Genomic DNA, 13,079 nt, shown 5'->3' on the forward strand with positions numbered 1-13,079 from the left:
AAAAAGATGCGAAAGAGTTGGTCAAAAATTTGATAAATCTCAAAGACATGCTCCAATGATTCATCAACCTGGGGATCTGCTGCATTCGGTTTTATCGCCATGGCCGTTCATAAAGTGGGGATGGACATCGTCGGCCCTCTTCCATCGGCACTGGGTAAGGCTCAATTTGTTTTATTTATGACTAACTATTTCTCTAAATGGGTTGAAGCACAGGCCTACCAAAAGATCAGGGAGAAGAAAGTCATTAACTTCATTTGGGACCACATCATATGTCGATTTGGAATACCATCTGAATTGCATGTGACAACGAAAAACAGTTTATCGATAGCAGGGTGACCAAATTTCTCGAAGACCATAAGATCAAAAGGATCTTATCAACACCTTATCACCCTAGTGGGAATGGGCAAGCCGAATCGACCAACAAAACCATAATCCAAAACCTCAAGAAAAGGTTGACCGATGCCAAGGGAAAATAGAGATAGATCTTGCCCGAAGTCCTTTAGGTGCATCACACAACTTCGAAGTCCAGTACCAAGGCCATCTCGTTCTCTTTGGTTTATAATGACGAAGCTTTAATACCGGTCGAAGTCGGGGAGCCGAGCACTAGATTTCGATATGAGACGAAGGAATCGAATGACAAGGCCATGAATACAAGCCTGGAGCTATTAAATGAACGACGTGAAGCTGCCTTTGTTCGATTGGGTGCCCAAAAGCAACGGATAGAACGGTATTACAATCGAAGGTCCAATCTTCGATATTTTAATATCGAGGACTTAGTACTGAGGAATATCACATTAAACACCCAAAATCCAAATAAAGGGAAATTGGGTTTGAGCTGGGAAGGGCCGTACCAGATTCTCGAGATCACAGGGAAAGGGTCCTATAAGCTCGAAATGATGGACAGAGAACAACTACCGAACAATTAGAATGTAACTTATCTCAAACGATATTACTGTTGAGGTATGACCGACCATTTCAATTTTTCTATTCTTTGACTATCACATGCAGGCTATCGACAAGGAGCGGCACGAAGCCTTTAGGTTTGAAAGCACGTGTTGCACTCTTTTTCCCTTGAACTATTTTTGTCCCAATTGGGTTTTTCAGCAAGGTTTTTAACAAGGCAACAGAGGATCGTGCTAGCTTAAAATCGAAGGTTGATCATGAATCGGTGTCAAATACAACACTAACAGTATCTGAGGTTCCTCTACAATCAACCTCGAATACTGAGGGGGCATTGCCCTTGGATGTCAACTTTGTTAAGAGGAAATTACTTCATAATAGAGGGGTCTCGATAGGTGAGATTTGTAAGGGCCAAACGGTCAAATGAACTGTGCCCACATAGGTTTCTCGAGTCCTGGCACAAAACATGTATGCACGTGTAATCATTTTTCACAAGAATAAAGAGAAGTATTTTTCCTTGCAATTATCTCATGTCTTAGAAAAAGTTTTTCTACTTTTCATTTTCGTACTTTCGATCTATTATGGAAACTAGCTCAAAGGCCGATCATAACTAGAGTTCAGATAATCACTCCCGCACTCGGGGACTGCCATCCGAAAAATAAATTCGAACAGATCGAACTATCGAGCATCGAGGGTATAAGACCGTTTAGGTAACCCTTTAATTTAAAGGTCACAGCCATACCCACTCGGGGACTGTAATCTTAGGCAAGCCTGGATAATTCGAGAAAGCAATCTCACTAGGCTACACCTGAATTAAAAGGCAACGGCCAATTTAACACGGTTTGGAGACGTCCAAAATCCGTATCAAAAATAGGCCTTCGAAAAAGAAAAAATAAAATTCTTTCTCAACCGATTTTAAAGGCTACCCTCGGAAGACCCTCAAACTTAAGATATTTTCGGGAGAAAACTTTGGTAAAATCGAACCCCGATAACGCCTCAACCCAGAAAGGCAATAAAAGCAAGGTATGTTCGAACCCTCGAACACAACCTCATTGTTTCATGCTAAGGCATTCCAACCTTTGTGAACACAAATGATAAAGCAAAGGAAAAAATTTGAGATCCAAAAAAGAATGAAAAGCCTTATATTTATATACAATAAATTTTTACAAAGGCCAAATCGGCCTAATACAAAATATACAATGGCCGAAATGGCCTCTGAAATATGCAAAAGAAAAACAAAAAACCTAAAGGCCTAAGAGGCCTGGTCTGCATCAGAGGCAGCATCTTCATCCCCAAGATCTTTCCCGCCTTCAGACTCACATAAAGTATCTGAGTCCTCCTCGGGAAAGGCTAGCTTTTGAGCCCTAACTTCTTCTGTTTTGGCGTTCTCGAGTGCAGCCTGTATAACGAAGCCCTGAGCATGGATTTCATCGAGGGCTTCCCTTCGAGCTCGCCATTTTGCATGATCCACCATGCTTTTGGCCTACGCCTGGATAGCCCCGACATCGACCTTATACTAGGTCGTAGTAGCAGTGGTGGTCGTGGCAACCTCAGATTTGGCCGCCTCGAGCTCATTAGCCAAGTTAGCTAACTGGGACTGAAGCTCCTCAATTTTATTTGCTTGCACCGAAGCTTTCTCTCTTGCAACCCGAAGCTGGGACTCGATCGACTCCAACTCTGCTTGGACGGCCTCCTTTTCGAGGCTAAGATATCCATATTCTTCTTGAATTCTTCAGCCTCGGCTTAAATTGTATCTATTTGTTTCTGAAGATCCTCGATCTGTTCGAGCCTCTGTTGGAACTGCAAAACTGGATCATTAGTCATTATCTCCAATTGGTCTTCACTATCGTGAAGCCCTCGAAATACCTGTTCGGCCATCTCAGCATGCACATCCCGGGCCGTCACTAGATCTGCCTGAAGCTTCTCATTAAGAAGTTTGTAGGTGTCATTCTTCTTAGTGAGGTCCCGAACCTCAGCCTCGCGCTCCTCCCGGATTCGAAGGAAAGCCTCGTGATGCAACAACAAAGCCTACAAGCAAGGAAGAAAATGTTAGAATTACCTATGACTCCAAGTTTAAAATAGATAATGGAATGACCCTCAAAGTTACCCAATTCAGAGCATGTTGTGCCTCGTTGAACAGACAAGCGACTCCCACCACATTTATCATATCTTGGTCTTCGTCGATCACCAAGAACCTCATATAGATCGCAATCCCCACGGGGGGAGAGAAGACCCAGGCATCCTGTGCTACGAAAAAAACTATATTCTGCCTACGGTCGGGGTTAACACTTGGGGCCGGGAACCGGTCCCCTAGTTTTGGGATCGACGAAGACCTAGTAGCACCCGGAGATGATTTTCTTTGGCACCGGTAAGTCACCATGCCCGATGACATCTCCGAAAGCACTGAACTCAACTCCATCCAAGAAGCCATGAATATCGACCGCCTCCTGAGGGCCCTCGCAAGAACGACCCTCCAACATATTGGCCTCATGGATCATGACATCCAAAAATTAAGGGGATTCGGATATATGAATCATTCCAAGATTGTCCCTCAAGACATCTTCAGATGCTCGGGAAACTTCGCCCCCGGTTTCTCCTTCGACCATCTCGGCTTGGGATGGAGTGGCCTCAACTTTTTCTAGTTCATGAACTTTGGCCGAGGCTCCCTCATCAACCCCCTCCAGTTCGGCGGACTTTTGTATCAAAAAACCAGCCCGCACACGGGCTACCAAACTTGACTCCTCTTCGTCTTCATCTTCGGGATCATTTCTTAACGGACTGAGTCCAAAGATAGAGCGATGATGCTCCTCTTGGGTTTACGAGCTTGTCTTTTCTTTGGCTTTTGCTTTTCCGAGTTCGGGGAAATCGGAGCCCCTTTTCTCTTCTTCTCTTTGGCCTGCTTCGGAGCAGGTAGTTGGGAAAGGATTTCTTCTTCAGTTGGGGGCATCATTTCCACATCTTTCTCGAGGCCTACAAAAGAAAGAAGATGAGTAAGCTTGAGAAAGTGTCCCAAATGAAAACCATTCAAAGAAATAAGCTTACCATGATTGCAGGCCTCCCATTAACCCTTTGACAATTCCATCCAAGCATGCTCGGAGTAAGGTCTCTATGATACTACGCTCTCGACCCCGCTTGAGATCGAGGATTACCCCCATGCGCCTGGGTTATATCTATAACATCAAAAAATATAGATAAGGAAAGGAGATAAGAGGTAAAACAAAAAAAATTAGAGAGACAAAATACTACTCACGGTGCATGTTCCATTTCTCCGAAAATGGCATCTTTTCAGCAGGAATTGGGTTTGAAGTCCTTACTCGGACAAATCGGCCCATCCAACCTCGGTCACGAGAGTCATCTATGCTTGAAAATGGGGCATTGACGCCCGGCGAGCGAGCTTGATCAGCCCTCCTCGATAAAGTCTGGGACTATAAAGGCGCATAAGGTGATCGAGGGTGAAAGGACATCGCTCGATTTTACTTGTGAAGAAACAAAGGAGAATGACTATTCTCCAGAATGAATGTTGGATGTGGCTGAGGGTGACATCATACCACTTGCAAAAGGCGATGATGATGGGGTCTAAGGGACCCATCATGAAGGGATAAGTGTAAACGCTTAGATACCCCTCCACGCGAGTGGTGATTGATTCCTTAAGAGAAGAAACTACTATATCCTAGTTCACCCAGTTACACTCCTCTTTAACCTTTTCGAGGATGTCTTCGATTATCGTGCATATATACCTCGAGACCCGTTCATAATGACCAGGTACTGAGGAGGTGTTTTCAATCCTAAAATAGGCGACAGTAGGGCACCTTCCCGGAACAAAATCCTCAAGGGGGTTCCGCTGTAGCTCCGTCACCGGTGGGCCGTGAAGAGGAGGCGGTCTCCCTTTGCGGTACGATTTTAGAAGTTTTTGCCATTATAAGGTTGAAGAAAAGGAATTAAGGTGATTTGCTTGAGATTCAAGAAATTTGGGAGCAAGAGTTGCAAAGCAAAGAGATTTTTTGTAGAGAAGCAGTAATGAAGGAAATTTTGAGCGTAAAAGTTTAAGAGGAAGAAGGTGGCGGTACTTATAACTTGCTGGTGGCGGTTCAGATCCGATGGTGGCTGACCAGCAACTGACAGGCTTTTAATGCCTTGGTAACCAAATCGACGGGACATTTCAATACCTACTGTCGCTGACATCATAATCGGGTTTGTCTCTTACGTCACGACACATCGAGACAGGATTGGAAAAATTCATGTCGTTTCTCGTTGTCTTCTCTCCGAGAAACGAGGGGACTATTTGTATATGGTCAAATTTGGGATTGCCCTTAGTGACTGATCGAGACTGGAGCGCGATAAGCCAAGAATCAGCCTCATATTATATCGAACTATGGTGCAAAGTTAGGTTGCCGAGCTCGAGGCCCTGAGACCGATTAAGGTTGAGATCGACCAAAATCGAGATCGTCCAAGATCGAGACCAAATAAGATGGAGATCGAGGGAAGCTTACTGAGTCGAATAACAGAAAGATGAAATATCTGCAATCGGGTGAAGATCACGGCGCGAATCCCGACACATATCAAGAAGAGGCCGATTAATTAGCCAATCATGGGGTTTCCTACTGTATTTTGAATTGTATCAAGAATAGGATCCCCTACTATATAAAGTGGGTCTGATAATTTGTAAACATCATCTATTCACGCAATACAAAGCAATATACTGCCTTTCTCTAGTTACCACTGTCTTTTTATTATGTTCTTAATTCAATTGATACATATTTGGTTCAAGGGCGACCGAACTCGAGGGCCAAGACTGTTCAATTTGTGTGGTTTGAATTTATTCTTTAATTGTCTATTTCAATACTATTTTATTCTTCTTAATCTGTGCCAAGTTATATCACATATCCTTAAAACCACGTATACTGTTATCCGATTTTAGGGTAAACACTACATGATCACAAAAGGGACTATGCATAATAGAGATTCATTTTCTCACAAATTTTCAAATAGCATATACTAATGCTCTATAATGCTTTATCATGAGTCTAAGTGTCAATTCATGATAAAGTCTCAATATGTACATCAAACCAGACTCTCTCTAAGTGCCCAACAATCTGCTAACAATTCCTACGCATACGAAGATGCGTGAATGTACATATGTCAACGATATATATGAATATTTCTACACGAGTCTAGGATGTCAATACATGCTCAAGACTATATCCTTTCCACAGAATCAACACCAATATTGACACACACACACACACACTGCGCTTATAGGGCCCAAATTACAATAGGTGATCACCTGACTCCGAAGAGACGGATTCATATCCTAGTGTTGCTTGGACAACTCACGTGCTACACGAACAAATCACGTGCCAATAATAATATCACTGGCACAGACAACTCACGTGCCTTAATAATACCAATCTACACGAATAGCTCACGTGTCGTACTCAATATTAATATCACAATAATCGTACAACAGAAACATTGTGCCATAATCATCTCAATTGTACGGATTATTGACGTACCATAGTCTCGGTCCATATAAGTGGACCATATGCAGGGATGCATACAAGTATATAATAAATGATCTCTAGGCATGATGTATGCCTATGTGTAATGTATACTACGATCCCAACATTTAATCCATCATCCAGTTAATCATCATGTCAAAATAAGGATTAAAAGTCTAAACATGATATCTAACACAAATAAGAAAGCTCAAATAGTTATACAATAGTTTAAGGCATATCACAACAATAACATGTGTGTTTGTGTGTTCATAATATAACATGTGACTGTGGCCAAATCAAGTACATCAACAAGCTCAAAAATAGTCCATTAATGTAATAACTTGGCCGGTCGTTTTGGGTATAAGCTCTGTTCCCCTATTTGATAATTTTTGTATGTATGTTTGTTGTCTCGTGACTTGCGGGGATGGTTGGTTTGGTCTCCGCAAGGGTTGAAAGTGATTTGAGACACTTAATCTCATTTTGAAAGTTTAAGTTGTTTGAGTTGACCAAGATTTGAATTTTGTGTAAATGACCTCGGATTGGTGATTTGATGGTTCCAATAGGTTCGTATGGCTATTTTGGACTTAGGTGTATATTCGAATTTGGATTCAGAGGTTCCTAGAAGGTTTTGGCTCTATTTATCGAAAGTGGACAATTTGAAGGTTTGGAGAGTTTATAAGTTTGATCGTTAGTTGACTTTGATGATATCAGACTGATTATTATTCTAAAATTGGAAATAGGTTAATTTTGTTTTTTGAAACTTATGTGCAAAGTTTGTTTGTGATTCGGATTGTTTATGCTTGAATCGGATGCTTGGTTGGAAGCTTGAGAGTTCTTATACTTTAAGAGATGTGCAACTTGTGTTTTGATCTTCGATTCGTGTAAAGTTATCGTATATGTTTATAAGCTTTGGATAGGTTCGGTTAGTATTTATGGACTTGTTGGTATGAGTGAATGGGGTCTCGAGTAGCTCGGATGAGGTTTGAACCACCCTGAGCATTTTGGTGTAGCAGATTTTTGCTGGTGTCAGGCCCTTCATCGCAAGCGTGGAGTGCAATTTGGGCTGGAGCAGTTTCTCTTTGTTTTCATGGAAGGAGTCCCGCATTCACAAAGAAGGATGATGGAAGCTAGAGGAAACCTTCGCATTGGCGTAAGGCATGTAGCGTTCACGGAGTGGCTGGTCATGTAATTCTTTGCGTTCGCATGTGTAATGCCGTGTTCGTGAAGGAGGTTGTAAGGAAGGCTTCACGTGACAACATCTTGGTCCATATCAGGGAACCATATGCAAGGAGGTATGCATATGAATAAGAGATAAACTCTATGCACGATATATGAATATGTGTAACATGTGACTGCATCACCAACATTGTAATACATCCTCCAAATAATTATTATGTCAAATTAAGCATCAAAAACATAAACATAATCTCTAACATAAATAAGGAAGCTCAAGTAGTCATATAACAGTTTAAGACATATCACAAGAATAACAAGTGCAGATGTATATTCACAATATAACGTGTGACTTCAGCCAATTTAGTATACCAACAAGTCCCAAGAATAATCTATCGGGCTCAAATAAGATGTCATAAGCTAACATGGCCTCTAGCATGAATAAGTGTGCAATGTAGGCATGAGAATAAAATAGAGCATAATTCAAGAAGAACACACATTATATCAAGGCATAAAGAAGCCTAGAATCTACCCCAAATATGGTAGAACCTCGGTATTCGCATATACGTTCGTCACCTCACATATACATTACCCTCGAAACACATAGCGCGTAGAAAATAATTTTGCTTTTCGAAAAATATTCCCTCAAGTCGAGGTTAAGCAAGATACTTGCTTTAACAAGCCATATTAACCCTCTAAAACCGTCTTTTTTTTGGAAATCACCTCCAACCTGCTCAAGTCAAACCAAATAATACTCAATAAGGTCAAATAAAATTATAGGAATCTATTCTATATAATAAAGCTTCAGTCTTTAATTATTTCTCAAAAGTCTATAAAAGTTAACAAATAAAATTGCTCTGCTCTATCACCATTCAATTAAACGACCATAACTTCATGCTCACATGTCGGAATAATGAACTACTTAAACCACAAGAAACTAGACTCAAATGAATACAATCCTATTAAACCCTCATCCCAAAATTCTTTTATATATTGGGAGAAAGGATCTTTGAAGTCAGTTCATCTGCAGAACAACCTTGTTTCAGCAACTCAATTCTTTCGGAACTTGCTCCAAATGTACCGAAACTCACTTGAGCCCCTCAAGACCCTATCCAACCATTCCTACAATTTAAAATACCTATATGGACTTGTCTAAAGACTCAAACTACCCACGGGAACATCATAACAATGAACTAAGGCTCAAATCGAATAGAGCTTCTCTTAAGTTCTTAAATCTTCATTCTTTCGAAAGACTTTCTGAATCACACTTAGACAATTCGGATTATTTTCAAACTTTGCACAAGTTCAATTCAACTATATAGACCTAATAGCATCAAAGTCATCTTTTGGTCAAACTTATGAATTCTTAAGTTCTTCAAATTGAAAACTTTCGACACACAGCGTCGAATTCTTTTAGGAACCTCCAAAACCAAATTCGAATATACGTACAAGTCCAAAATCATTTTACAAATCTACTAGAACCATCACAACCCGATTCCGAGTTTGTTTACCCAAAAGTCAAACCTTGGCCAACTCTTCCAACTTAAACCTTCCATGTAGGAACTAAGTGTTCCAAGCACTTTGAGACCAAAATTACTCCCACCTGCGAGTCATAAAACATCAAATGGACAAACGAGAAGGCTCAAAGCACGGAACGAGATGCTAGAACTCAAAACGACCAATTGGGTTGATACATTAACAATAGTGAATGCGTCACTATTTAGCAATTGTTAGGTTCTGACTAGCAAGTATGGTTGATGGCTATGTTGATTTTCCATGGTTTGAATAGTAACATTCATGAGTTATAGACTTGCGTTAGGTAGTGCACAATTTGGTTTTTGTCTATCCAATTTGTAATTAATTAAGGATGACCAATCCATGTTTTTATATATAATTTTTGTTAATGTATAAGAGGTTCTTTTTGTTTTTATGCAATTTAATCTCCAATGAGTAATCGTGTTTTAGAAGGTTCATGTAATATATATTATCCCATCTTAGTTCCAATGACAGAATTACTAGAATGCTTTTATTGATTGATGCTAACTTCTTTAATTTTGATTTCTCATTTATGTTTTGTTTGTTAAGTGAAATGAAATTAAAAATAGAATCTCTGTTTGTTGCCCGCTGCAGAGAGTAAAATTTGCGATTTATCAAAGAATATCAGAAGTTAAGTGGGGTACAAAACAAAGGAAATGATGTCTTGTGAGTTGTGAATTTCAACATCAGCTGCTTTGCCAGTTTCCAATATTCAAGGAAGCATTCCCTCTCTAGTCTAGGAAACAAGCAGCAAAATGACTAGAAATCCCTGGAGAAAAGCAAGTATGATATACACAAAATTCTTGTGCAACAGCATTACTCTACGACCATCAGCAATCATCAAGGGAAAGTGGCACTTATCATCAGATGGATCGTTATGAGTTAACGTAGCCAAGCCATGGAAGTCACAGTCCCCACTGTTCTGACTTTTGAATTGATAATACATATTAAAAGCATAGGAAGCATTCCCTTGTGCAGTGAGATGATTGCAGGAAGAACCATAGCCCAAAGCAGTGCAATCTGAAAGACTGCACGCGTAATCTATACTCTTTGCCAACAAGTCTTGTGCATCTTTTAGGTGGTGATGAGGCTTTAGTATACACCACCTTTTATGCATATAATTCACACCTTCTACTGCAGCTAGTCTTTTAATATCGTCGAGCTCGTATTTTGGCTTTCCATCAAACTCAAAAATTCCCCAATGCCTCTCAAAGCTACCAGGGGCAATGCTTTTCGTATTCTCATCAATCAGGCTGAACAAGTAAACGTCTATTTTCCCCTTTCTCACAGGGGTTCCTTCTCCACTTAGAGCATGCTGAATCAGCCCTTGGTTAAATCTCTTGGCATTTTCAATATTTGCATATTTATCGCCGTCTGTTGGCCATCCTACTTCTCCAACTATGATTTTCATGTCAGGAAAGCCAGCTTTTTTCAAAGACCAGGCAAGAGTATCAAAATTGGCATCAAACACATTAGTATAAAGATGATCACCATCCTTAATATATATATTTGATCCATTAAAGAAGGCATATTCTAATGGAAAGTAATCGTTATCGTCGAGACTAAGGAAAGGATAGATGTTAACGACAAAGGGTGCATCATTTGAGTAGAGATATTGGACAATTTGAATGGCTAAATCGCGTACTTGTGGCCTGAAATCACCAGCTGAAGGGACAGGATTCGAGTCAGGGGAGTAGTAAATGTCAGCATTTAGGGGGACGGTTGCTTTAACCTCAGGACCTAGTCCAGCATGGTTGATGGCTTCTTGAACATTTCTGAGAGCTGGTAAGGTGTAGTGGAGATAAGTGCCGTTGTATGTTTGAAGGAAGGGCTCATTCCCTACAGCGACATACCTGATTTTGACACCGCGAGTGTAAGAATAAGTAGAGACATTGGCATCAATCCAAGCAGCAGCAACACCAGGGTCAGTGCTCATCTGTTGCAACATGTAGTTAGGAATTGCAAGCATGACTTCAATATCACTACCAATCAAAGCACTCATAATCTTGTCATCTGGCTCAAACAGTTTTACTTTATCAAAACCGTTTTCTTTAATCATCTTCACCACACTCTCTGCTGCCAATTGATGTGATGCCATAGTACCCCAGTTCACTCCCACGCTCAAACATTTCCACACCATCGTCATAAACACTACAATTCCCACGCTCAACAAACTCATCGTTTTATGGATATATCTCTCCTTAATTCTTTTTGAAGAAACCTCACATAAGCAAGATGAAGAAAAAGAAATCGATAAGAGAATATAAAGAAATCAATTTAAATTAATAACGAGCAGGGAAAAGCCACTATATATGCACTTCCTAAAGCTACCCATTGAAAATATCTTTTAGTATTTTTGTTTTCTTTCTTTTCGGGAGAGGTAAAGGGAAGAATTTCATGAGAATCCAACTTTCCATCGATGAAGATATCGGTACGTAGTAGCTCGGTTAACTATAAAAGTTGTTACTCTTTGCTTATCTACTTTGTTTATTTTTCTCTTTATTATTATTTCTCCTTCCTTTACTTTCTTTTTTCTCCTTCCTTTTGACTCTTCTTGTCTACTCCAACCACTCACAGTTGGGATCCACGTAAACATTTACTATTTGAAACCTAATCTTCCAAGTTACAAAGAAGAAACCGGACGAGGAGATTAGAAATACTTATTTTTTTCTTTTAAAAAATAAAATAAAATATTTGGTCAGCAAATGACCTAAATAATTTGTTCATCACTTGCAAATTTCAATATTAGGGTGCTTTTAATAGGAGACTTTTTCGTTTATGTACTAAATTATAAAGTTATTTACCGTAAATATCTAAAGTTTGGTACTATTTATTAAAATTGACTGGATTTTTTTTTCACAAATTATATACATACATGCATGATTATTTTCTCTCTATCTCTTCCATCTTTCTTTCTCTCTTCTCTTTCCCTATTTTCCGTCGCCTCCCTCCTAATTCATATCGTCAATGGAAAACAACCAATTACATCTCTGAAACAAATCCCAGTACAAATAAATGACTATAGTCATCTTCAAATCAGATTCAATTACCTCCAAACTTCGGATTCAACTTTGTATTAGTATTTCCAACAAGATTCTATGCTACCCAGTTAATTTCTCACACAAAATTCAAATCTAGAACCCAGTTTCTCCGAAGTGCAATCCTGCTTTTAATGTGAAACTCGAAATTTATTCACCCAAATCATTCAGTTCCCATCAATATTTTATTTTCAGTTAAAACAAACATGAATCAATGCAAATGAGCCGATTTTGAATTCATTCTCTACTTTTCTTTCTTTAATAAATTGAGTAAGAAAAGAATAATGTATGGTACAACAACATACTCACAATTTAAAAATAAATTTCGTACAAATTTGTTTCATACAACTAATTATACAGTATACAGCTTATCTACAACTTTCGTACAACATTCTTACCACGTTAAATACAACTACAACATCATACAACTTAAATGCAATTATCATACAAAATTTGTATAATATATCTTTTCTATGTATTCTGTATATAATATGTATATATTTTGTATGTGGTGTGTTCTTATTCCTCTCTGAAATTCCAATCAGAATTTTGTCTCTTAATGCAATTTTGATACATATTAATAACTTTATGTGAAAAGAGAGTATTTAAAACTTAAATAAAAAATTTCATAAAATGATGCATATAGTATACAACTAATTTTCAACTTTCATACGACATTCAAATAAAAAAATATATAACTACAACAAAATACAACTTAAATATAATTTATATACAACTATAATACAAATTGTATGTATATTGTATGTCATGTGTTCTTCTTCTTCTTCAAGTTTTAATATGATACTTCAGCCAAATTTAAATCTAATCTTCACCAAACACCCTCAAAATTGAGGTATAAATTTCAAAAAATATTATCAATCGTTTGCAACAGCACCCTTCAAACAAATAATATTTCATTCGAATTAAAAGTTTC

At 38.9% G+C, this 13,079-nt stretch overlaps 1 protein-coding gene across 1 annotated transcript; it reads right to left on the minus strand.

Moving 5' to 3' along the window:
* Positions 1 to 9,700: 9,700 nt before the first annotated feature.
* Positions 9,701 to 11,514, minus strand: LOC104231996 (glucan endo-1,3-beta-glucosidase 8-like). Its single transcript, XM_009785088.2, has one exon. The coding sequence runs from the start codon at positions 11,284 to 11,286 to the stop codon at positions 9,844 to 9,846; it is 1,443 nt and encodes a 480-aa protein (XP_009783390.1). The 5' UTR covers positions 11,287 to 11,514; the 3' UTR covers positions 9,701 to 9,843.
* Positions 11,515 to 13,079: the final 1,565 nt, after the last annotated feature.

This window comes from Nicotiana sylvestris, chromosome 5 (assembly GCF_000393655.2).
Source record: "Nicotiana sylvestris chromosome 5, ASM39365v2, whole genome shotgun sequence".
Taxonomy (NCBI): domain Eukaryota; kingdom Viridiplantae; phylum Streptophyta; class Magnoliopsida; order Solanales; family Solanaceae; genus Nicotiana; species Nicotiana sylvestris.